Source organism: Adiantum capillus-veneris, chromosome 6, assembly GCF_014529385.1.
Source record: "Adiantum capillus-veneris isolate H3 chromosome 6, ASM1452938v2, whole genome shotgun sequence".
Classification (NCBI taxonomy): Eukaryota; Viridiplantae; Streptophyta; class Polypodiopsida; order Polypodiales; family Pteridaceae; genus Adiantum; species Adiantum capillus-veneris.
The window spans coordinates 40500506-40527614 of record NC_140936.1 but is presented as its reverse complement, the minus strand read 5'-3'; the positions used below and the strand labels follow the sequence as shown (position 1 = coordinate 40527614).

The 27109-nt window shown below is 46.3% G+C and overlaps 1 protein-coding gene across 1 annotated transcript; it reads left to right on the top strand.

The window, feature by feature from the left end:
- LOC147455388 (cytochrome oxidase assembly protein) lies at positions 1 to 26927 on the top strand. The gene is made up of 2 exons (XM_086515247.1): positions 1 to 298; positions 26326 to 26927. Exons 1-2 carry the CDS (start codon positions 23 to 25, stop codon positions 26545 to 26547), a joined length of 498 nt encoding a protein of 165 aa, XP_086371373.1. The 5' UTR covers positions 1 to 22; the 3' UTR covers positions 26548 to 26927.
- The last annotated feature ends 182 nt before the right edge of the window (positions 26928 to 27109 follow it).

Genomic DNA, 27109 nt, shown 5'->3' with positions numbered 1-27109 from the left:
TTGGGAATTTGAAGGGTTCTTCATGAATTTCTACAACCCAAACCAAAATTGGCTGCGCCTACTTGAGTCTCTCTCTCTCTCTCTCTCCCTCCCCACTTTTTTTCTCTTGTTTATTTCGTTATCGAAGTTTAAAGTCTGGACGTTGGGGTTACCTGGTGATCTGCGCTGCTGCCTGCTACGGGCTACCGCGACTCGCGAGAGCTCAGGGGTCAGGATCTGCCGCCTCTTGCCTTCTGCGCGTGCTGCAGTCAAAGAGCCTCTGGAGTTTGAACGTCTTCAACTCAATCAAAGCCTAATTGTGAGTCTTTATATTTGTAGGTGATATTTCAGAGACATATTGGTGGATGCAACTCTTTTGAATAATTACATAGTGTTTGTATGTTGCTTTTCTGGAAGTTTTATGCAAATGTTTGTATGTTGCTTTTTGGAAGTTCTGTGACAATGCTGAAATTCTTAGTCGGACATGTTAAGGTTCAATACTTGCTTGGTGCTCTTTAGGTGTAATCACTTTCATTTGGTGTGAAGATTTCTTGTAAGCAAAAGTTTTGGATTGTAAACTAGAGGTTGTTTTGTTGGTATAGCAGGTTCCAAGACAAAGTTGATTTGTAAACTTGTGACATTGCCCATGTGTAATTCTAAAGGAGGCCATTGGGAGTAGGATATGTGGACACTTGGCCGAATTTATGACCTTTTAGCGCATGTGACGATGTAGTAGAAAACATCTTGTATGTCCTCATTAGCTATTCTATTGAATGCATTTGGATAGCAACTAGCAACAAAAGTTGATATGCTTTATCACTCTGTTCCAATTGCGTGTTTGTGGAAACCTAGCAAGAAGCTGCATTATGCGCAGCAATTTGAAGTTGGTGCAAGCATTGGCTGCACTTTGGCCTGCTACTATGTGGAGAACATGCACGCGCATGAAGTAACCGTCCTTGCATTGGACCTCACTTACTTAGGAGCCAACACCAAGAAAGCATGCCCCTTTCCCCCTCTTTGTCACCACCTGTCTAAACACGGCCCGAGCAAACATATTCTAAAGAGACGACGAGGGTCGAAACTCTCCACATTCTAATATTTCTAAGGCTATTTAAATAAATAAATGTTTATTGACTTTTATAAGGGAGCCATATACGCTCATTTTAAAATCTCTTACAAGTTGGTAGAGAGATGGGGATCATGGATAGGTGCAAGGGGGAGACTTCTTGAGATTGGGAGGAGCCGTTGAAGCTTGTAGCAGAGTGGCTGTGTGGGCTGGAGAGAGAGAGAGAGAGAGAGAGAGAGAGAGAGAGAGAGAGAGAGAGAGAGAGAGATTTGTGAGTGTGAGTAGCGGAGAGGGTGTGAGCCACGCGCGCCGAACACGCTTGAGAGAGAGAGAGAGAGAGAGAGAGAGAGAGAGAGAGAGAGAGAGAGAGAGAGAGAGAGAGAGAGAGAGAGAGAGAGAGAACACAAGTGCTCTGCAAATGATGCTCTCAATACACAATGTATGACTACAAGACCCTAAGCATTTTATTTATAGAATCTTAGGTTGAGGTAGGGCAAAATGTGTAACTGGTGCAAAAAACATAAAAGCTTAAAAATGGCTAAAATTGTGTGCACCAACCAAGCTCAGAAAATGACTGGCAGGACACGTCCTATGTCTGCCCATGCAATCTACATGATGTGGGATGGGTGGCCAACCCGAGACAATCACTAGCCGTACAAAATGGCGAAGCAATGATGGTGTAACTCTTAACACCCCCTCTCTACACCGGATGCTGAGACAACACAGATGAGTCGAAGGTGAGAAGCCAAAGTCCGCTGAGGTATAGCCTTCGTGAAGATGTCTGCTGCATTGTCCGTTGTAGGGACATACTTTAAATGAAGATCTCTAGCCAAAACCTGCTCCCGAACATAGGGGTATTGCACCTCAATGTGCTTTGTCCGAGCGTGAAAGATAGGGTTCTTGGCAATAGCAATGCAACTCTGATTGTCGCACAAAAGACGAGTCGTAGCAGTCTGGGGAAAACAAAACTCTCCCAGTAATCTCCGTAGCCATATGGCCTCACAAGCAGCATAGCAAGCTGCTCTGTACTCCGCCTCTGTAGAAGATAGCGCAACGGTGGGTTGCCGCTTATTGCTCCATGAAATGGGTCGCGAGCCGAGTGTGAAAACTACTCTTGTAGTAGAGCGCTGAGTATCTGGATTTCCTGCCCAATCATTTGATCGGATGATGGACATGATTTTTCGAGAGTATAGACTATTTGTTGACACTTTCTTTGACGACGTCATTGTTTTCTCCAAGGATGAGGCAGCACATAGAGAACATCTACTTCAGGTCTTTCAGGCATTTTCCTACTAGAGATACACTTTTTGGGACACATTGTCTCATCAGCGGGAGTGCAGATGGATCCGGCCAAGATAGAGACTATCTGTGATTGGCCCGATTTGAAGAATGTCCATGAAGTTAGAAGCTTCTTGGGATTGTGTTCATACTACAGGCAGTTCATTAGAAAGTTTACAGAGGTTGCTTCCCCTTTGCATATCTTGACACAGAAAGGAGTCCCTTTCTCGTGGGGACCCACAGAGGTGACTGCCTTTCAGACATTGAAAGAGAAATTGACCACGGGACCAGTTTTGACTTTGCCGGACTTGCAAAAGTCATTTGAAGTGTATTGTGATGCTTGTGGTCGTAGTTTGGGTGCGGTCTTAATGCAAGAAGGCCATGTCATTGCTTACGAGAGCCGATTGTTCTCAAGGCCGGAATTGACAACACAAATTTATGAGAGAGAGCTTTTAGCGGTTATCCATGCTTTTACTCAGTGGCTGCACTACCTACTCGAATCGGATTTTATTGTCTTCACTGACCATCAGAGTTTACGCTACTTCTTGTCACAGAAGAAGCTATCGGAAAAGCAGATGCGGTGGGCGAACATCTTGTCACAGTTTCACTTTCAGATTGTCCATGTGTAACAAACTTGGACACTCCAAGTCAAGAATCAACCGCGACAGCACCAAATAACCACTTCAAAACAATTCACAGATCACAATAGATTTGCACTGGCCCGGCGGAGTTCCGTGCCTAGAGATATTGGCCCCAAAGACTGGCGCCCCTTTCGGTATTTCTTTTTTGTATTAATCAATCATCAAAGTACAAGAGAGCGGTTAGGGTTTCACTCTCAGACTCTGCGTCCAGATGCTTTGAGAAGTGAGGCCCTCACCACTAATTTAAAGGTTACAAGGGATGCCCAAAAGCAGAGCCCCAAAAGCTTTAAAAATCAAAAGCATCAGTTCTCTCTCTTAGAGAGAGTCTCTTTTTTTTTTTTATTAAAAAAAAAGCAAGTTCTCTCTCTTGTATGCAAAAAGCAACGCCCAAAAGCTGCCAGCGCAAATTGCGGCGCAATTTCCGGAAAATCCGTACACCCCTGCCACGTGGCACTGGCGCCAGAAATTAGGGTTTCTGGCAGTTTTTAGGGTTTGCAGGAATTTTAGGGTTTCTGGCAGAAATTAGGGTTTCTGCTGTCCGCCACGTCATCACTTTGTGACATACCCCCCTCTTGAAAGCATTGTAATCGACCGCGATTACGCCTGCAAAACCGACAAAAGCCATAAACCGTCTTAGCAGACACTGACTGTTAATACCTACGTACTAGGAACACACATCTAGCACATGTACAAAATCGACAGTCACATCACACGACATCACATGACATCACCAGACATTACAGGACATCACATGACATTCAACATTCATTCGGATCTTAGACCATGATTTATCGGCAATGTAGCTAGCAATCACATCTAGGTCCAATCGGGACCTCATCGATGTCCGATTGACTAACCCCTATTGCAACCATGTCTATTCGAGATCAATCAGACCAAAATGCTGCAGTCATTTCGGCTATCAGTTCCTGCACTCAAAAGAAGTGAAGAAACAAATCAGTATCATTATCAGGAATTCCATTTCATAAAGTCATCCAGCAGAATACTGTCAGCTCTCAGTATCCCTGAAGCTCAAAGAGACATCAGTGACTTTAGTATCAAAATCGCGGCATCTGTTGACAAAGGAGTGGAGTAACTCCCCTCTTGTGCATCCCACTGCACCAGATCTTCGGCCAAGCTGAATTCTGGGTTCCATTTGGAGTAGACTATGCTAAACCAAAAGCATCGAGGTAAAGTTTCACAATCTGAGGAGTATCTGCTAGGTCCTCCTCCTCCATCCACTTCGCATCAAGTGCAGGATAATTCTTGAACTTAACCAAGAACAGCCTTCGGACTTTACCCTTATTCTTCGTATCCTTATGTGCCAAAATCTGTTCAGGAACAAGGATCTCCTCGTTTTCTTCCACTTCGGGTTGCTCATCAGGCTCCCCATCATGAGGCACATCACCTTTAAAAGGTTTCAAGAGATTCACATGAAATGCATTGTGAATCCTCCAAGTATCTAGCAGTTTCAGTCGGAAGGAGACTTCATTTATCTTTTCAGTAATCTGGAAAGGGCCGTAGTATCGCATACTAAGCTTTGGAAAAAGCCTCTCCTTTCCCTTGTTCTTTCGTAGGCGTGCCTTTTCAAAACGTAAGAGCACCCAATCATCCTCCTTCAATTTCATGTCACGACGATGACGATCCGCTGCCTTTTTCTATCGTTCTTTAGACTTCTGCAAAGTCTCGCGAACCTTGGCAAAAGCCGTATCCAGATCTCTCGTATATTCATCCGCTTCAAAGATCTTATCTTTCGTGCTCAAGAAGGGTGGAACCTTTGCAGCACCTTCAACGATCTCAAATGGCGCCTTCCCCGTCGACGAGTGTATCGTGTTATTGTAGGCAAATTCCACCAAAGGTAAATATCTTTCCCATTGAGTCTTCTGATCTGAGATATAAGACTTCAATAAATCTAGAACCACTGAATTGGCAATCTCGGATTGCCCATCAGTCTGCGGGTGGAACGATGACAAGAACTGCAACCGCGTGCCAATGTTCTCCCAAATTGCCTTCCAAAACAAACTCGTAAATCTGAGGTCTCTGTGGGAGACAATTGTTTCAGGCATGCCATGTAATCTGAAAATCTGGGCCACAAACTGTCTCGCTAAGTGATCCGGCTTGACTGTTTTCTTCACTGGAATGAAATGAGCCTGCTTGCTAAATCTGTCAATAACAGTCCAGATACCATCGTGACCACTCTGTGTTCTCGGGAGATCAAAAATGAAATCCATCGCTATACTTTCCTAGGGGCGGGTGGGTATGGGTAAAGGCTGTAACAATCCCTGTGCTTTATGCCTGTTAAACTTGACCTTCTGGCATACCAAGCAACTGCGCACAAACTCTTCCACATCTTTCTTGAGTCTCGGCCAAAAGAAATCTCTCTCTACCCCTTTCATGGTTGTAGCAATGCCGCGGTGACCCGTAAAAGGTGGACAATGGCATTCAGTCATAACCTTTTCCCTCAACGGCTGTGTAACGCACAACATAGTCTTTTTCATCAAGTAGCCTTCTCGAAGGGAGTATCCAGCTACTATCTCCCCATCCCGTATCCGTGTGAAAATATGTGCAAAATCTGTATCTGTGGCATACTGATCGACCATATCCTCGAAGCTCCTATGATGTATCACGGAAATAGCCAGAACCAACGGTTTCCGAGACAAAGCATCTGCCACCACATTCTTCTGTCCCTGCACATGGACAATCTGGAAGTGGAACTGTGACAAGATGTTCGCCCACCGCATCTGTTTTTCCGAAAGCTGCTTCTGTGAACGGAAGTAGCGCAAACTCTGATGGTCTGTAAAGACAGTAAAATCCGCTCCGAGTAGGTAATGCCGCCACTGAGTAAGAGCATGGATAACCGCCAAAAGCTCTTTCTCATAGATCTGTGCTGTCATCTCCGGCCTAGAGAACAAACGGCTCTCGTAAGCTATGACATGGCCTTCTTGCATCAAGACCGCACCCAGACTACGACCACAAGCATCACAAAATACTTCAAATGACTTCTGCAAGTCCGGCAAAGTCAAAATAGGTCTCGTAGTCAATTTCTCTTTCAACGTCTGAAAGGCAGTCACCTCTGTGGGTCCCCACGAAAAAGGTACTCCTTTCTGTGTCAAGATATGCAAAGGGGAAGCAACCTCTGCAAACTTTCGTATGAACCGCCTGTAGTACGAACACAGTCCCAAGAAGCTTCTAACTTCATGGACATTCTTCAAGTCGGGCCAATTACGGATAGTCTCTATCTTGGCCAGATCCATTTGCACTCCTGCGGCTGACACAATGTGTCCCAAAAAGTGTATCTCTGGTAGGAAAAATTCACTTTTCTTTTCATTAATCACTAACTTGTGATCTCGTAATGCCTGAAAGACCTGAAGCAGATGATCTCTATGTTCTGCCTCATTCTTGGAGAAAACAATGATGTCGTCAAAGAAAGTGCCAACAAATAGCTTGTACTCTCGAAAAATCCTATCCATCATCTGGTTAAATGTCGCAGGAGCATTGGTTAAGCCAAATGGCATCACCAAAAACTCAAATAACCCAAAAGTCGTTCGAAAAGCTGTCTTGTAGACATCTCCCGGCGCTATTCTGATCTGATGATATCCACTCTTCATGTCAATCCTGCTAAAGCATGAGGATCCCTGTAACCTGTCGAGTATATCATCGATCCTAGGAATCGGAAATCTGTTCTTGATGGTGATTTTGTTGAGAGCTCTATAATCGATGCACATTCTCCAAGATCCGTCTTTCTTCAAAACCAACAATACTGGAGAGCAATACGGTGAAGTACTAGGCTGGACAAGACCCTTTCCAAGAGGTCTTTCACTTGGTTCATAATCTCTTCATTCTGTGCTCGGCTCACACGGTAGGGTGGCCGGTTCGGTGGTGTACTACCAGGTATCAGATCAATGGTATGATCTTCAGGACGAGCAGGTGGTAACTCTCCTGGCAAGCCTTCTGAGAAGCAATCGGCGTGAGAGTGTAGAAAATCTTGGCGTTCTTTATCAAGTTTAGACATATTTGTCCTATCATCATCACTCAACTCTTTCATAAAGATCGAGTAAACAAACAGACTGGATTTCATTAATTTTGAAATGGCCGAAGCCGATATAATAGGGACAGACTCGCCCTTCAGTTTAATATCAAGTACAATTGTTCTGTCCTTTTCTGTAGTCAAAGTCGCTTTTCTCGCCCGATAATCGACCATGGCGTTGTTCTTGTGGTACCAAGGAATCCCTAAGAGAACATCACAACCCTCCAAAGGCATTATGAAGAAGTCCTCATGCCCCAAATACCCCTGACAATGCAACCGAAGTTTGCCAATGACAGGTGTAATGGCTACGTCCCTGCCGGGTGCCGCTAGAACTGCCTCTGCAAGTGGTCCCATCCGATCGGGAGTAATCTCGAGCCGCGCCGCCAATTCCGGTGAAATGAAGTTGGCCTTGGTTCCTCCATCAAAGAAAATCTGGGCCTCTTGCTCTTTCACTTTGCCCCTAGCGAGGCAAAGTTCTGTACTCTCATCCATGGTGTCGGGATCAGTACCCACACAATCTGGAACCAGTCCTGTTTTCATCTTGCCTTTTCGTACACGGTCCTCAACTGCTCTCGAACTCTGAGGCCTTTCGTCGTCCTTGTCTTTCGTCGTCCTTGTCATTGTGTTCTTTCTGTGCCTTTTTAGGGCACTTCGCGGAGATATGTCCAGTTTCCCCGCATCCAAAGCACTTCCCCTCCCTGATGTAGCGAGTCCGCTCCTGAGGAGTAAGTCTGGGTCGTGCATCCTTTTTCTTTGGGTTGCTCTTTCTTTTTCTACTTTCATTCCTAGAAGTCTGTCCGGTTCATTGTGTCGTGACCTCATCTGTGGGGTAGGTCAGACTGCTAGAGTGAATTGCAAAGCCCCGCTTCGCATGACTCATCAACTCCTGAATAGAAGCTGACTTCTGTTCCAAGCAGTGGTCTCGGATCTCTGTAGGTAGACCCAATGTAAACCGCTCAATCTGTTCTCTGAACGAGATCTTCTTGAATGAAGAGGCAGGTAGAAAAGAGTTCCAAAATCTTTCACAGTAAGAATTCACTGTATCGCTCTTGGTCATCCGGAGATGGTTCCAAGCAGCTCGTATATCTCGCTCAAACTCTTGAGTCAACCAAGAAGAAATAAAAAGCCTCTTGAATTTCAGCCATGTAATTGGCACAGTCTTGCTAAATGGAAGCGTGGACCACCAAGTGCGAGCATTCCCCTTAAAATAAGAGGCAACTCTCCGAATCTTGGAGTGCTCTGAATAGCGTCCTCCCTGCGAAAGCGATGTCAAACTGCTGTATAAAAGACAAAGCCTTGGAGCATCGGAGTATCCCGAAAAAGTATCAAACTTAAGTGCTTGGCCACCTTCCTTAAACTCTCGGACTTTCTTGCTTTTATCTTCGAGAAAGTCATACTGGTTGGCTTTGTAAAAATTCCTCTTGTTTGCATAAAAGTTTCCGTTGTCAGAGTCTGAACTGTCCGTAGACGAGTCCTCTGTAGAAGTGTCACTCACTGGGCGAGACCTAGATTTCCTTGCCTTTTTCTTGCCCTTTCCGAAGCGTTGTTTCTTGCTTCGTTTTTTGCTTTTCCTGTCTTCTTCGCTCGAGTCTGAAGAGCTAGAAGAACTGTTAGTAGAAGAAGAAGAACTGGGTAGGCCTTCAAACTTGACGCGCTTCTTCAGTTTCTTTGCTTTGTCGAATGTCGACTGACGACCCAAATATCCCGGGAAGTCAGTACCTTTGTTCTGCTTTTTGCCGTGCTTTTTGCCTTTCTTTTGCACGTCGAAAAGCTGAGCAATCCGTGCATCAACCACGTTCTCCAGTTCCTTCTCCGTATATTTCTTGGAGGCAAAAGGTTTCTTGAGAGCGGGTTTCAGGAGTGGTGTTGTGGTTCTCTACCACTCCCTCTGTACCTCTTCCAAAGAGGTCTGGTTCATATATTTTGCCATCTTCGGGTCCTTGGCATCGCCAATCAATTGACGACGCTCCATCTCTCTTTGCTCCGCCTGAGTAGGCCGAGGCGGGCCATACTCTTTGTCTGAATCTTCGTTGTGATCCCAGCCCGCATCTCCAGATGCAGAGGGAGTCGACTGATCATTGCCTGAAGCCATAGGTGCTGCGGAAAAAAAAATTCGGGGATCGGATTTCCCGTAGAAGAGAAATTGGCCGTGCTCTGATACCACTGTAACAAACTTGGACACTCCAAGTCAAGAATCAACCGCGACAGTACCAAATAACCACTTCAAAACAATTCACAGATCACAATAGATTTGCACTGGCCCGGCGGAGTTCCGTGCCTAGAGATATTGACCCCAAAGACTGGCGCTCCTTTCGGTATTTCTTTTTTGTATTAATCAATCATCAAAGTACAAGAGAGCGGTTAGGGTTTCACTCTCAGACTCTGGGTCCAGATGCTCTGAGAAGTGAGGCCCTCACCACTAATTTAAAGGTTACAAGGGATGCCCAAAAGCAGAGCCCCAAAAGCTTTAAAAATCAAAAGCATCAGTTCTCTCTTAGAGAGAGTCTCTTTTTTTTTTATTAAAAAAAAAGCAAGTTCTCTCTCTTTTATGCAAAAAGCAACGCCCAAAAGCTGCCGGTGCAAATTGCGCCGCAATTTCCGGAAAATCCGTACACCCCTGCCACGTGGCACTGGCGCCAGAAATTAGGGTTTCAGCCAGCAGTTAGGGTTTGCTGCGAATTAGGGTTTCTGGCAGTTTTTAGGGTTTGCAGGAATTTTAGGGTTTCTGGCAGAAATTAGGGTTTCTGCTGTCCGCCACGTCATCACTTTGTGACACCATGTGCAGGGAGATAAGAATTTAGTGGCAGATGCTTTGTCTCGGAAGCCGTTGGTTCTGGATTTTTCCGCGATACATCATAGGAGCTTCGAGGATATGGTCGACTAGTATGCCGCTGTCATGTGACACATCCAACCCTATGTGTCCGTGAACAAGCTACACCATGACCAGGGTTCAGTTTAGTCAAGTCATTCTAGAATAGGAAGTGATCTGGCACTTTTGTCAGTCTGTTCGTAGACCGTGCATGTCCAGACACTTAGATTAGATGCATATCCTCTGGTTGCACACAGCATGATCATCAGCATTCCCATCATAACCCATCAGAGCATTTTTATAGTGCATAGACCTATTTTTCCTATTTTTGACATTTTTCACTTATTATTTTTAAGTGACTTTTATTGGAAACTGGGTAGGGCAAATCCACTAAGTTTGTATATATAGAAACCTAGCGCTAGCACTCTCTAGCAGAAGAGGCAGCAGGAACTAGTGTGTTCACAGGAAACTTCTCAGCAGGACCCCAAAGATCTGTAGCATTTCTGCACCATAGCATAAGACCTAGCGTTTTTTGGACAAGTACCCAGATCAGGCAACGTTTTTGCATCTGCATCAGCCTGGCGACAGAACCACAGCATATCAGCCCCAGTGTTAGCAGATTCCCACCGCAGGAATATTTTCAGCCCTAGCGTTTTTGCATCTGCAAGACACCTCAGCGTTTTTGCAGATCTTCACGACGGAATCAGCCCCTAGACCAGCGTTTTCAGTTTTCAGCAGTCAGACATCGCAGAACAAGTCGCGAACCTCGCAGATCTCACCTTCCTGCAGCAGATCCTCGCCGCACGGTCAGATCCAGCGAAGTTTACAGTTTCAGCCCGGAAAACGCAGATTTCAGCATCTGCGTTTTTAGCGCGTCGTCGTTAGAGTTAGAATTCAACAGATAAAGATTTGCAGATTTCAGCCATTAGAGATTTCAGATTTCAGCCCGTCTCATCGTCGTCGACATCGTTGGCAAGTCCAAGCATTGTAGAGATTTGTGCAATCATAAGTAGGCTGCTCTCGCCATAGAGAGTGGGGCCTTCGGAGGAGGGTTTGACAACATTCTGGTGTCGTATTCTTCTCTCTCTATCTCTCAGTCTCAGCACCTTCATTCACAGTGTTCACCACTTTGTTTATGTCCATTGCACTCTCTCACTAAAGGAACGGAAGGCTCTCCCTTCTGTAAGTAAAAGGAACCCTTGAGCACAGTTCAAAGCACTCATCTTGAGCAAAGTTCAACATTCACTTCCGCTGCACCTTACAGCCACGGGTACAGATTTTACAGACATTTTTACACGGATACAGGATGGGGAAACAGTAGCGGCATATTCAATTCCGGATGGCTACTTGATGAGGAAAACCATGTTCTGCGTTATACAGCCGTTGAGGGAAAAGGTTATGATCGAATGCCACTGTCCACCTTTTACGGGTCACCGTGGCATTGCTACCACCTTGAAAGGGGTCGAGAGATACTTATTTTGGCCGAGACTCAAGAAGGACTGGATGAGTTTGTGCGCAATTGCTTGGTATGCCAGAAGGTCAAGTTTGACATGCATAAAGCACAGCGATTGTTACAGCCTTTGCCCATACCCACCCGCCCCTGGGAAAGTATTGCAATGGATTTCATTTTTGATCACCCAGAACGGAGAGTGGTCACGATGGTATCTGGATTGTTTGTCACGTGACACATCCAACCCTATGTGTCCGTGGACAAGCTACAGCATGAACAGGGTGCAGTAAGTCCAGTCAGTCTAGATTAGAAGTGATCTGGCACTTTTTTGTGAGTCTATTTGTAGACCGTGCATGCCCAGTCACTTAGTGTAGATGCATATCCTCTGGTTGCACATAGCATGATCATCAATATTCCCATAAGAATCCATTAGAATCAGTTAGGAGATTTTTCTAGTGCATTTAGCCTATTTTCCCTATTTTTGACATTTTTCACTTATTAATTTAAGTGACTTTCCAACAAAAGTAGGTAGGGCAATTTTGCTAAGAAAATATATAAGCAAATCAAAGCTAGCACTATTTGGCAGAAGAGGCAACAGGAGCCAAGCTCAGCAGACAACTTCTCAGCAGAACCTTGGCGGTTTCCCCCTCCAAGCAAGATCCCAAGCCTTGGCGTTTTCTCCAAGCAGCATGCACCTAGCGTTTTCTTCATCTAGCACTAACGCCAGCAGTACCCAGTCACTAGCGTTTCTGCATCAGATTTGCATCGCCACAGTACCCAGCCACCTAGCGTTTTTGCAAGGACCAGCTTTGCTAGCGTTTTTGGAGGCATTGCATCAACGTTTTTCAGCCATGAAACAGTAGCAGATTCAGCCCCAGTAAGACCTCAGTTTTCAGCCATTAAACTGCAGATTTTCAGCGTTAAGGAACCACCGAGACAGCCCCCTCAAAACAGCGTTTTCGGACTAGTCGCAGATTTCAACCCATAGCGTTTTTGGGACAGCAGTTAGAAGGTTGCAGATTTCAGCCCTTAGGTCGACTTCGTCATCATCGTCGACATAGCCTAGACTTGCATCAGTCACTTGCATTCATTTGTATCAGATTGTGCAATCTTAAGTAGACCACTCTTGCCGATGAGAGTGGGGCCTTCGGAGGAGGGTTTTACGTCTCTGATGTCGTATCTCTCTTCTCTCTCTATCTCTCAGTCTCATACACTTGCACACACAGTGTCCATTCACTTTGTTTGTGATCATAGTATTCTCTCATTAAGAACAGAAGGCTCTACCTTCCATAAGAACAAAAGGAACCTTGAGCACAGTTCGGAGCACTCATCTTGAGCAAAGCGCAAACAATCATTCCGCTGCACCTAACATTGTTATTGACAAATTTAGCAAACATGCTCATTTCATTCCAGTGAAGAAAACAGTCAAGCTGGATCACTTAGCGAGACTATTTGTGGCCCAGATCTTCAGATTACATGGTATGCCCGAGACGATTGTCTCCGACAGGGACCTCAGATTTACGAGTTTGTTTTGAAAGGCAATTTGGGAGAACATTGGCACGCAGTTGTAGTTCTCCTCATCTTTCCACAGACTGACGGGCAATCTGAGATTGCCAATTCAATGGTTTTAGATTACTCAATGGGAAAAGTATCTATCTTCGGTGGAATTTTCCTATAATAAAACGATACACTCTTCGACGGGGAAGGCGCCATTTGAGATTATTGAAGGTGCTGCGAAAGTTCCACCCTTCCTAAGCACGAAAGATAAGATTTTTGAAGCCGATGAGTACACGCGCGACTTGGACACGGCTTTTGCCAAGGTCCACGAGACTTTGCATAAATCTCAGGAAAGACAGAAAAAGGCAGCGGATCGCCATCGTCGCGATTTGAAATTGAAGGAGAATGATTGGGTGCTCTTACGTTTTGAGAAGACACGCTTGTGAAAAAAAAAGGGAAAGGAGAGGCTTTTTCCAAAGCTTAGTATGCTATACTATGGACCTTTCAGATCTCCGAAAAGATCAATGATGTCTCCTTCTGATTGAAACTGCCTGACACGACGAGGATTTACAATGCATTTCATGTGAGTCTCTTGAAACCTTTAAGAGGTGATGTGCCCGAAGATTGGGAACCTGATGAGCAACCCGGAGTGGAAGAAAATGAGGAGATCCTTGTTCCTGAACAGATATTGGCACATAAGGACAGAAAGAATAAGGGTAAAGTGAGAATGCGGTTCTTGGTTAAATTCAAGAACTATCCTGCATTGGATGTGAAGTGGATGGAGGAGGAGGACCTAGCAGATACTCCTCAGATTGTGAAACTTTACCTTGAAGCTTTTGGTTTGGCATAGTCTACTCCAAATGGAACCCCGATTTCGGCTTACCCAGAGATCTGGGTACTCCGCTCCTTTGTCAACAGATGCCTCGATTTTTGAATACTAGGGTCACTAATGTCTCTTTGAGCTTCAGGGATGTACGGAATTCCGTGATTTACGCTGGTAGCATTTTGGCATTGCTTTTGGACCAGAAGCTTTTGAGTTTGAAGGCTTTTCACTGTAAATTGCTTTTGGAGCCTAGGGCCTTTAAATATGAGGCCATGGGCTCATTCTTGGGCATGCTTCCTGGAAAAGGTGCAGAGTTTGGAGTACCGGCTTGTACTGAGTTGATGCAATATAAAGAATATCGAAAGGGGCGCCAAAGTTTGGGGCCAATACTCTGTGGGGTGGAATTCCGCTACTCCGTGTCGCGTGTCGTGTCTCTCTTTCAGTTCAGTTGTTATTGAAGTGCTAATAGTCTGTTCAGTCTGTTCTTTTCTATTGGTACGTGGTGCCCGTCTTGTGACAGAGCACCCTCAATATCATACATCCATTACCCCATCTTCATTGCCATGTCTTTGAAGGAAGATCGACATCGGATACACGAAAAGTCAGATCTTGAGTACCAAGATCTACTTGCTCTGTATGCGGATATGAAAGGGATTGGAGAAAGGATCCTCTTCTGCATTCACATTCACACGTAGGGTACATCCACTTCTGTCGACAAGCAACCCTTGGATATACCTCCGAACATCCTTACCTTTCAGCTTCACCTGGAATGTTTTCACGACAGGACTATTCAAGTAGTAGTACTTGCTTGCAAGGCAGAGTCAGCACCATGGCTGGTATTCTGCGACAGTAGTAAGGCTACCTAGTAACTCGTGTGGTCGGTGTTTACATCGCAGCCGATCTACATTACCCGTTTGGAGGAATCTTCATCACTTATGCATCCACAAGCATTAGAAGCATAGAAAGAATCCAAAGATAGAAGTTCGGTAGATGTGCCTCACCTCTAACAAGGGGGGGACGTCACGTGCACACTTCACTTGCGCTACGTGGATGCTTCTGCTACAGTCTAGCATGAGTTTTAGCTTAGGACCTAGCTTGGCACCTTTGAGCCTCTAGCAGGACGTGCATGTCCAGGCTGGTCATAGTTGCATACCCTCTCTTGCATAGGACCACATTTTAGCACTTAAGCATTTACTGCGCGTGAACCACCTCTTAAAGTGCATTTTATGAATAAGTGACTTTTCGTTTTACCCTTGTTGGGATGGTTGCCCGACCCAAGCATTTGTACCTATTTAACCAGCCCTTTGTGCACCAGTAGAAGCCAGAGGAGGAGCAAAGGTGCCTCTCAAGAACCAAGCAATACCAAGCACCTGGGATGTCATCATCTCCAGCGTTTTCCAAGATCGGCCATTAGTGTTTTCAGCCAGCAGCATCGTTTTGCTTTTCCCTTAACACCCCGCAACATATCCTGCCCTAGCCTCCCCGTGGTCGCAGTCCTCGCAGTGTCCACCATTGTTTTTAGTTTTCAGCCCTCTGAACAGCCAGCGTTTTTCAATTTTCAGCCATCATCATCCACGACGACGGCCGAACAGCCCGTAGCCTCGCCGCATTAGCAGATTCCCATCAGCATTCCCAGCAGTGATTTCGGGTTTCAGCCACGACCATCAAGAGCATATTCAGATTTCAGCCCATTAGCTTCGACATCGTCGTCGACATAGAACCCATCAGTACCTCGTCGTCGTCGTCGTGGTCATCGTTGTCGACATAGAACCCCTCAGTACCTCGTCATCATCGTCGTTGACATAGAACCCAGCAGTACCTCCTCGTCGTCGTCGTTGTCATCGACATAGAACCCCTCAATACCTCGTCGTTGTCGTTGTCGTCATCGTCGTCGACATAGAACCCCTCAGTACCTCGTCGTCGTCGACAGAGAACCCATTAGTACCTCGTTGTTGTCGTCGTCATCGTCGACACAGAACCCATCTGTACCTCCTCGTTGTTGTTATCATTGTCGACACAAAACCCATCAGTACCCTCAACACCCCGCAAGACCCCTCAATACCCATCAGTATCTCAATAGTACCCAACATCAGTAGCATCAGTACCCATTAGCATCAACATATCAGCATTTAGTCATTGTATCAGCTTTGTGCAAGAATAAAGAAAGTACTTGCTCTAGCAACAGAGCAAGGGGGCCCTTGAGGTTTGGGACCTCTCTCTCTCTCTCTCTCTCTCTCTCTCTCTCTCTCTCTCTCTCTCATTCAGTTCAGTTCAGTTCTTTCAAGTCAAGTAAAGTGTCCCTTGTGTTTGTGCGGAGTACTAGATCCGAGCTAAATCCTTAAACACTGCCGTTGCACCTGACATGAGGCCTTAGGCTCACTTATAAAGGCCCCTAGCCAAACTCAAAAGCAGTTACATGACCAGCTTCTCTTCTAAAAGCAATTGGACCAAAAACTGTCACTCCAAAAGCTCATCGCAATTTGCGGAATTCCATACAGCCTGCCACGTCATCAACGCGATTCGTGAAAATCCACGTCATTAACTTCTATGCAAGTTTTGGCCTTTGCTTTATTTACTAAGGTTTTAGGCCCCTCGGCCGAGTCTTTCAAGTTGGTAAGTTGGTAAGTTGGTATGGTTAGGTTTTCAAACCTAAGGCCATTTTTGGGCCTCTCGACCAAAACCTACAAGTTGGACACAACTTCTTCTACTTCTTTACACTAGGGTTTTGGTCCCTTCGGCCACTTTCTATACTTTAGGCCATGCTACGTCATCACTTTTTGACAGATACTTCCACCCACTGCCTTTGGGTTTTCCCACGTGTGCATATGGTTTGGTGTACAGTTTGTGCCCGGCTTCGTCATGTGGGTGTTTGCACAAGTTTTGTCTCCTGGGGTATGGTTTGCTGGCTGTTACAGCTCCCGGGTTCTCACCTTGTTGAAGGGGAAAGGAGAGGATCCCGTTACCCTCTTGACAGATCTCGGTGATCAACGGGGCACATTGGATATGTTGTTAGATTATCATACATGCTTTTGAGCCTCAACCATGCGATCTGATTTTTGCTATTGTAGTTGCAGTCCCCTTGTGGATGATTTGGAAGGCTAGATGCTTGCATGTTATTGGTGGTCAGCCTTCCATTTCTGCGATATACTTTGTGGTATGTGGATTGAGTGAGTTAGCACTCTTCCGCGTCAACGGGATACTTCCTCCAGGGCAGTGGAGGAGCACCACCATATGTTCTTGAGACGATGGGTACGCACCATTACGTTCTTTACAGTGCCACAGGGCTGGATTATTCCCCGCCGCCCTAGTTCATCCTCTGTGACTCCTATAGACCGCCTTGAGCTTGGAGTCCTTGCACATATGTTTCAGTATATCATAAAAAGTTTTATTCATATATTTACTCACGGCCTCAACAGGCCCACTCATGCATAAACACGCCCAAGTGTTGTGCCTATGACACATGTATATGTTATGAGATGTGAGCGAATGAGAACCAACTAGTAGTCCTAGTATTTATCTTATAGTCGGTGGATTTTGGGATCACACCTCTGTGGTAATCGGCATATTTTGTATATTGAACTTAGTGACTGCTCCTGAGATGTTCATTTTTCTAAATAGAAGATTCTTTTCTTTGAGAGAGAGAGAGAGAGAGAGAGAGAGAGAGAGAGAGAGAGAGAGAGAGATGAAATGTTATATCAAAAGTCTTCAAAAGGCCAAAATGACCAATGAGACCAAACTGATACAACCTTGGTGGATGTAATACATTGTCTGGGTACAAATAATAAAAGCTAAAATGAACATCAGTCTCCGAGGAAGTGCGGCAGAGAGAGAGAGAGAGAGAGAGAGAGAGAGAGAGATGAAATGAAATGAAATGTTATATTAACGTCTTCAAAAGGCCAAAATGACCTATGAGACCAAAAAGTTACAATTGGTGAATCTGATACCATGTTTAAGTATGGAAATTACCAAGTTACAAAGAACTAACACTAAAACACTAAGGCATTAAGGAGAAAGGGAATAAGGGGGGGAGGGAAGGGGGGGGGAGGGGGGGGTTTGTGGGTTCAGATGAAATCTCTCATCGGTCGTTGTCGGATCTCATCGACTTCCTCCATGGTCAGAACTCTGGTTGGGCGTCTTGCATGTCGAGCTAGAGTGATCTGTATCTTCTGTTGCAACCTTCGTCGGTAGTGGGAGACCCCTCTGTTGGGGTATAGGCGCCTGTGCCTTGCCCGGCCGCCCAGAGTCTGGGCGCCCACTGACTTGTATACCTTATACATAGCATAAGTGTATAGGGGACTGCTCACTCATTGAGTCTCCCCACCCATATCTGTGTGTCGTTTGTCTCCTTCTCTCTCTCACTCTCCGTCTGTGGTGCTCCCCGATCCCCTTCAATTGGTATCAGAGCTTTGGCTTCGCGACAGATGGAGTGCTATAGAGGAGTGAGCTTTCGGCTATGGTGAGCTCGCTTTCGGTGGAAGCTTGAGATCGGTGAGCAACCACCAGATCTGTGCTCATGGAAGCTTGAGGGGCATTCCCAAGCTTGAGGGAAGAGTGTATTGCAAGTGTGTATGGTTATTTGCAACCATACTTGCAGGAAAAATGCAGATTTTCATTTCCGCAGGTCATTTTTCGGGCCCCAAAAACAGTGTTTTTTGCATAACTTTTGCATACGGAATGCGATTTATGCAAGGTTAAGGTGTAACCTGGGGTTTTGGCACGCTCCGGACGCAATGGTGATGTCCATTTGAGCTAATTTTGACCTCTGAAATTTCTGCAGCAGCAGCAAGTTTTTGCTGCGTTTTTGGGCCGAAAACAGCCTTTTTTGGCATAGCTTTCACACCCGGACTCGGATACATGTGATCCAAGAGTCTACCTTGGGGTTTTGGCATGCTCCGGACGCGCTCGTCATATCAGAATTTTAAAATTCTGAACGCTGAATTTTCTGCAGCAGCAGCAGTTGTTTATTGTGTGTCGAGGATTCCACACATGGTTTGCTCTCAGATGTGAGAGTGATATTTGCTGCAAGTTTCCTCACAGGTGGGAGGATACGATGTATGCCTTATGTGGTTTGATGCTCAGGGAGACTAATGTGATTGCATTTTGAGCTCGGCAATGTATGCCTCCAGCATGTTTTTTTGGCAGTCACAGGTAGAGCATATATTTGTGTACTAGATTTGCAGGTGTTTGCAATGATGTATGCAAAGTGTGGAGATTGGTGCATGCATTTGGAGTGCGGTTTGATGCGCTTTGGTTGCTCATGGTTTTGAGCGTGCAGTCAGTTTGGTTATTGGTTTTGTGGCCGTTTTACTGACGAAACTTTGGCAAAATTTTCCCAGGAGTTTTATGCGTATCATTTATGCGATCTAGGTAGAGATTGCGGGTTGCACTCAGCATTTGCGTGCGGTGTTCTCTGCAGGTGGGAGATTTGTGCGTGTGTATGCATCGATACCGCACAGTGTGGGCTTGGTGATTAGCTCACGGTTTGACAGGCGTACAGTTATCTTGGCACACTCACAGGAGTGAGTATTGTGATGTATGCTTGTGTGGCTACGAGCTAGGTAGCCGGATTCGAGCACTAATGGCTTGAGGTTTTTCAGCAGGTTTCAGCTACAGGTTTACAAGTTTACAGGCAGGTTTGAGGGCTTATTTGGGCGCTGAATTTTCAGCCATTGTTTCCTCTTTGCAGGTGTCCATGTATGGCTCAGTTGTAGGCTGATCTGGGACACGTTTGTGACTTGTTTATGCAGCTGTTTAAGAGCTGAATTTTGGGGCTGATTTGCAGCCATATTTTACAGCCATATTTGTAGACTTTTGTTGATGCGATTCGAGCCAGTTTAGGGCTGATTTGGTTGACATTTGCTACTCATTGTTGGTTGCTCTTTTGTGAGCATTATGGCTGATTTTCATTTGACTTCCAGCGTTATGGTCTGACACAGTTTGATGGTGCAGATTTTGTTGCTTGGAAGGAGCATATGCTTGTTGCATTGGCAGATTTGGGGCAGGATAAACCCTTGCGTGGTTTATCGGCGAAGCCCAAGTCTATGCGTGAGGATGATTGGCAGGATCTTGATGAGTTAGCCATGTCTACGATTCATTTGCATCTGGTTGATTCTGTTTACTGGCAGGTCTCGAGGGAGACTACAACTCATGCTCTATGGCAGAGTTTACATGCTGTGTACGCGACATCCATGTCTACAGGGGAGTCTAGTCCCACTTCTATGTCCATGGGAGAGATTGGTCCCACACGCAAGTCTCGACGGTATAGAGACTTGACATGTTGGCATTGTGGACATAGAGGGCACATTAGACGTCGATGTTTCAGGCGTTTGAGACAACGGAGGCGACAGATGCGTGATGCATATTTGGGCATGACAGATGCTAGTGAGATCAGTACGGTGGTTACTTAGTATGCTTGTGATGGCGATGTCACATTTACATCTAGCTTGTCTTCAGACGATCTTATGTCTACGGATTGCATATCGGATTGCACATTGTCTTCACATTGGTTACTAGATTCAGATGCTACTTTCCATGTCACGTCGCATCGTGAGTGGTTTAGCACGTTTTCTAGTGGGAGACTTGGTTGTGTGCACATGGCTGATGGTGTTGTGTATGACATTGAGGGTGCAGGAGACGTATGTTTGTCCTTGCCCAGTGGTATGAGATTTACCCTGCGTCACGTGCGTTATGTGCCAGATCTGAGACGGGATTTGATCTCAATCAGACAGCTCAGGGATAGTGGATGTCGTGTATCGCTGCTTGAGCGATCTTTTGCGTTGCATTTGGGTTCGTTGGTGATTGCGAGAGGTGCTAGAGTTGGCACATGGTACCCATTGCACGTAGTACTGGTGCGAGATGGTCGAGTCTCAATCTTGTTACAGCCATGCAGAGAGCGAGAGACCCGGACAGTCTCTTTTGCTCATGGGTTGCATGGTGCTTTGCATGGAGTGCAGAGTAGTGAGCTCGTTGTGCACACAGTTGGGGCACGACTTGAGCAGTCACACAGAGAGGTGACAGAGTCAGACATGCATGCTTTGCTAGTGACTGAGCAAAGCAGAGAGTTAGTTGTGCGAGATACTTCTATGCAGGATAGACAGGTAGAGCAGTCTTGCTCTAGTGAGTCACGACAGGAGGACGTTGTGAAAGAGTCTATGCATAAGGAGTTAGAGCATGAGAGCTCTAGTGAGTCACAGCAGATTGAGTGGTCATGTTTGCAGTGGATGATTGCAGAGGAGAATGAGATGTCAACGATTATGCAGTCATTCCTTTCTATGCTTGACAGTGAGCATGGGGATATAGTTGTGCAGGATATGTCTTCCAGCAGACACCTAGAGCTGCTGGTTTGCTCTGAGGTTTCACGACAGGTTGATGCGTCTTTTGCGGACAGTCAGGAGATGCATGTGGCTGACACGCCTTGTCAATCAGAGATGCCTATTGCCATTGATATATATGTTGATGCATGCTCCGTAGAGCTAGCTAGCAGGGCCCGCTAGCATTGCATCGGCATTCGGTGGTCTCATGTATGAGATGCTGATCTTGAGACCGGATATCGCAGCTACAGTGGAAGCATTTGCAGTTGGGATTGTCAGTCGTTTGGTGACTGATGATGGCATAGTGCACGAGGGAGATATGCAGGTATTGCGTACATACTTGCGGTACGTGTGCGGTACGTCTGGTGGTGTATGGACATACACGGGAGCAGGACAGCTGGATGCACACGATCACAGCCAGCCAGTAGGCATCGGTTGAGAGCGGTTTTCTCTCGCCTTTTGTAGTCTTTAGACTAGGTTCCCTTGCTTAAAGGCACAGTCGTCTTTAAGTGGGAGGTTGTTGGGGTATAGGTGCATGTGCCTTGCGCGGCCGCCCAGAGTCTGGGCGCCCACTGACTTGTATACCTTATACATAGCATAAGTGTATAGGGGGCTGCTCACTCATTGAGTCTCCCCACCCATATCTGTGTGTCGTTTGTCTCCTTCTCTCTCTCACTCTCCGTTTGTGGTGCTCCCCGATCCCCTGCACCCCCGAGGTCGTGGACGTCTGGATCTGCCAAGTTCAGTGGCTCTGTCAAGCAGTGTACCTCTAGTATGAGTAGGCTGTAATGACTGCTCTGTTTGCTCTCCTCTGTCTGGTGTAAAGAACTCTGTGATTCGTCTCTGAGACTGTCTTTCCCCTAATGTCCTCAGCAAGCTCTCCCGAAGTCTGCGCAGCTCTAGCAGGAACAATCCGAGACACTTCTAATCCTTGTATCTCATGACTCTAGAAAAAGGTCCGAACCCTTCTCTAAACAAGCAGTGGAAGCGTCCGCGTATCTCATAGTATGCCGGGCAGTGGCATGTGTAGTGCAGTTCTGTCTCTGGCTCTGAGTTACATAGGTGACATATCCTGGCTCCTGTCTCGTCGGCACCCCTCGGAATCGGTCAGTCTCGATCTAGAGCTTATGTGAGGATGTGCGTATCTGTCCAATAGCGCATCTTATTCCATGAGATAAGTGTGTATCCATGTATGGTGGCCTAGTCACAAATCCGTCCTCCGTGAGTTGGAGAAGATGCTCTCTGTAGAAGGCCATCTTCGTGCCCAACTCCTGTGTCGGTTGTATCCATGTGCTCCTGGTATTTAGTTGAATCAGATCCTGACGTATGAGCCTGGTGATCTCTGTCCGTGTGAGAGACAAGGAGGGTGCATCCAAGGAGTATTGAAGCGGAGGTAATCTATCCATATTGAGACCATGCGACTAGAACCATGATGCCATCTGTCCATACCAACATGCTGTATCGCCTTGTAGAGCTAGTTGTCGAGATGACTCCAGGGCAAGCCGAGCGTATCTGTCTCTGGGGAGATCCCATAAACCGTGCATAAAGGACACTGATCTCGTCAGTGCCTCCACCACGAGGGGAGGGCCGGCTAGCTCGGCTCGGATAATCTCATGTGGTACTGAGGCCTTAGCCCAAATCATCCGAGCGATCATAGAGACCAGAGGCCTCTCCACACATCTCCATCCATCTATATTACCAGAGCTCCCATTGTGGTCTACTGAGGGTCCCCATACCTGAACTCCATAGAGCATAGCTGGAGTCACTAGAGTGTCAAAGAGCCATAGCTTTGTTCGCGGTTCCTGAAACTGAACGTGCGAACACATCCTCTCCAGTCCTCCCAAAGCTGCATATGCTCTCGTCAGTCTAGTCTCTGATGCTCTCCTTAGCGAAAACACCGGTCCACTGAATACTACCCCAATATAGGTATATGCATCTGTGTACTCCACAGTTTCCTGGCCATACATAAATGTGGGTGCCGACCTCTTGACCCACTGTGGTGTGGTGTTGAACACCATAACCTTGGTTTTTCCCAGATTGACCGACAATCCACTGTCACGAGCAAATGTATGCAGAGCAACCAAATGACATTGCATCTCCTCTAAGGAGTCTGAAATCAGCACAATATCATCAACATATAGTAACAGTGGAATCCATGTCCTTGCTAGCTGAGCATCCTATCTCCCTGCCGCTCTACATAGTCTGAAAACTCATCCACATACATCCCAAAAAGAATTGGGGAAGAATTGGGGATAGTGGGCATCCCTGCTTTACTCCAATAGTGGAGTGGACCATGTCATACATTCCCTCAGTGGTGCATACCCGTCCCATCACTATCCTGTATAGAGCCTGAATAACCCATATCAGCTCTGTAGGCACACCCATGTCCTGTAGTCTGTGTATAAGTCTGGCTCTCGGCACTGTGTCAAAAGCTTTGCGGAAATCCACAAAGCTACAATAGATTCTCTTGCCATGGTGTCTACCCTCCTCAATAATAGCTCTGAGTGTCAGAATCTGGTCAAGAGTGGAGAAACCTCTCCTGAAACCTGCTTGTCCTAGTGCTCTTATTCCCTCTCGCTCTGCCCATCTACTCAGCTCCTGCTCAAGGACGGATGCAGACAACCTAGCTAATGTGTGGCCAACCATGATGGTGCGATAATTCGCGGGAATCATGGGATCTCCTGACTTGAAAATAGGCACAATCGTAGACATACTCCAGGTCTTTGGGAAGCCTTTATACATGGCTCGATTAAACATCATAGCCAGGAGCTCTGCAAGCATATCCCTCGCATGGATGAAGTGCTCTGCTACTACCAAACCATCATGATCATGCGCTCTCCTTGTCTTCATCCTATCAATGGCTTTCCTTACCCTTTCCGCAGTAAAGAAAGAACATTTCTTTGGGCATGTCTCTAGTGGGTCCGGCAGAGGTGGTTGCCCTGATGCTGTGTAGAGAGATGTGGCATATTCCCCCCATGTCTCAGTTGAGGTGACCGCGGGTGGTGGTGAATGCTCGTGGAATAGCCTCCATGCTTCGCCTGAGTCCTGACTTATAAATAGCTGATATAGATCCCGCTCTAGCTGAGATAGATAGGCCCTTTTATGTTGTCGCACTAGGCGGCGAAAGATAATCCGTGACTGTCGATGTGTGGTAATACCCGTGAGCACTTCCCTCTGTAGTTTGATCCTCGTCTCTTTGCACTCCTCATCATACCAACTGTTCTGGGGCATGTTCCCAGATCGTCTCCATGTGGGCTGGCCGTGGGGGTATGCCTCTGATGCTGCATCATGGAGCGTCTCTGTCAAAATCTGAGTGAGTTCATCTAGTGGCCGTCCCGGCTCCTGGGTGCATAGCTGCCTGTATATCTCATCCATATACACAGAATCCGTCTCCCTCATGAAGGTATACCGAGTGTGTATGGGGACCCCACCTAATGGAGCTGTGCTAAACTGAAAGGTCAGGGTGAAAGACACGATAGCATGATCAACTACTACTCCAACTGGCCTAGTGCCCACCATGAAATCCTGAAAGAATGGGATGAGACCTGGCTGGGCCATAACATAATCCACTGTCCTTGCACTATGTCGGTGTGGAAAGCAAGTAAAACCTCTAGCTGTCGAAAATCTTTGTAGGCCATTCACAATGGCCAATCTGTGTGCGGTTCCCATATCTCAAGTATCTACCATACTCAGTGTATTCCTCATCTTGTGATAGTCTGGATAGACCCATCTCTGTGACGTCCAGCTCCCTGAGCATCTCTTCGGAAGTATCATAGAATATTGTCTGGTGGTGGGCAGTCCTAGCATTGAAATCCCCTAGTATGATAATGCCACCATCCTTGGAAAACTCCCATATGTCATTATCCAAAATAGCAAAGGGGGATTGTCCTCTAGGTGATGCATATACTGACGTACTAGGAGGAAAGTAACAAATAGCAATGTAGAGGTATCTGCCCGTCTCTGCCCTGAGCCTCACCCACATGTACGTAGCCTGTTCATCCTTGCGTGCTATATATATCATTGGCTGCAGTTCCTCCCTGAATAGAACTGCCACTCCCCCCGAGCCCCGTCCTCGATGCTCCAATCTGGTCTCTTGTCTGCAGGCTGTCTCCCATCTATATCCGCTCACCTGTGGCATGGATTGTCCCGGTGCTTGATGCGTCTCAGAGTAGAAAATGATGTCTCTCCCCATAAAGCTATCCTCAAAGGCCCCTACATCAAGACGGAGTGACCCGTTACAATTCCAGGTTGCCATCTTTAGTGTGGTCCCATAGGTCTCGCACCGTCATGCGGGGCGTCACTCCAATATCACCACCTTTCCATCCTTGTAAAAGGCAATCTTCCCCTTTTCCCTTGCTGCTCTTATTTCCGGCATTACTTCTTGCATATGAGCAATCTACGAGAGGGTGAGGTCATCTCCAAGAAAGATGCCCGTCTTCTTTAGAGTCGCTCTCTTCTTCAAGAAATCTTTCTTCGCTTCCATGGAGGGGAAGCGGAGAATGAGTGCCCTTTCCTTCGAGGTTTCTCCATTGCTCCCACTTTTCTTAGTGCCCACTCTCCAAGCCCTTGTATGCGTCTGCTCGTTGACCCCCACCAAGGTCATGAGTTCTTTCACCTCTTTGTCTACATTATCTTGGTCTCTGAGGCCACATACCCTTACGTGTAAGGCCCGCACACGTCTCCTTTGCTCCTCTTCGAGTGTCAGGTTGATGATGGTTGGTGTGGGGGTGGGAGTTATTTCCTTGCCTTTCCCTTTCTTGACAATCTCGATCCATTTTTCGGCCTTTTCTGCTTTCTGTTGGGTCTTTGTGATGACATCTACCCACGAGGTCGTCATTTCTTTTTGTTGCTCCCCACCACCTTTGATGGCCCGTACTTGTTCCTTGATCGTGTTAAGCTCTTCAATGACAGAGGGTTGAAGTTCTCCCTCTTCGAGGACATTCTGCGATCGCACCTCTGCAAGCTCTTTCTTGAGTAGTGCGATTTCCTCATCTTGGGCCTTCACGCGATCTTCGAGTTTACGTATCGTGCTTTCCTGTGCTGCCACGCGTGCGTCGAGGCCGTTAATAGTACCTAAGAGGTGGCGGTTGATCTTGCAGATGGACTCGCTCAGTTCTTCTTTGCATTTTTGGATGGCATCCTCCACCGGGTCATCCTTGCTATTCGGCTTTCTCATGATTGAGAGGCCGCGACAAAGGGGGGGGGGGGGGGGGATACCAGAGAGAGGAAGAGTTCTCTCTCTCTCTCTCTCTCTCTCTCTCTCTCTACGTGAGCAGACCTATTCTCTCTCTACGCTCTCGGATTTTCTCTCTCTACACTGCAACTCCCTCCTCTCTCTACGCTCGTGCAAAAGGGGCCATTCTCACATTTAGAGAGTGGAGTGAAAGGAGGTAATAAAAACTTTCTTGTCCAAAATGATTAATGTGGAGTGCTGTCTTTATTACACAGGAAATGGCAAAGCTGACAAAGGCTTCTCTGATGCAAGGAATGCGACAGAACTACTCTCGCCTGCAGATGAAAAATTTTGCAGTGGCTGCTGGCCTCGTCACATTTGTAGGATCAGTGTACATTTACACGATGAAGGCTGTAGGGGGAAATGATGAGATGGAAGCGGCGATTAAGCAATTTGAGAAGGAGAAGGCTCTCAAAGAACAAGGTGCAGCTTCATAAAGCTAAGGGCTGTAAAAAGCACATGCATTGATACATAATACTTTGCCTGTGTTTATTGGTTGAGGCTTCATAGGCTTTAATGGTTGTAAATTGGTAATTCAGTGCATTAGCTCAAGCAATGCAGTATGAGCCAAATCCTCTAGTTTCTTTGAAATTGGCCAACCAAAAGATGAGCAAAAAAGAACCCAAGATATGCAAGCATGAAGGCGTAGCAAAATGGTCATGATTTATTCCCGGGCAGGACAAAGTCGTTGCAATGGTTTTAGAGGTTGTAATTCAGTATCTAGTTGTCTGCTAAGTCTGGTGACCCATTGTTATTGGTAGCAATGGCATGGCTTGTGTTGCATAAGATTATGTAGGAAGTTTCAACTCTTTACTTCTTTACATTGTTCTTGTGAGAGGGGATGTAGTTTTTATGGAAAATTGTCGAGTAAACAGATCTCTAGTTTTCCGACCATGTAACAGGCTTTTGCTTTATTTTGGTGTTCTTCCATTATGCAAGTACCAAGGGATGTGATTGTTTGTGTGCTGTTTATTGGCACTTCGTTCTGACAGAAAGGGG

What these genes read in the sequence shown, in the direction of transcription:
- LOC147455388 (XM_086515247.1), top strand. Translation starts at nt 23, where the DNA reads ATGAATTTCTACAACCCAAACCAAAATTGGCTGCGCCTACTTGAGTCT. An exon ending in AACTCAATCAAAGCCTAATT is followed by an intron (nt 299 to 26,325) that starts GTGAGTCTTTAT and finishes TTTATTACACAG; the next exon opens with GAAATGGCAAAGCTGACAAA.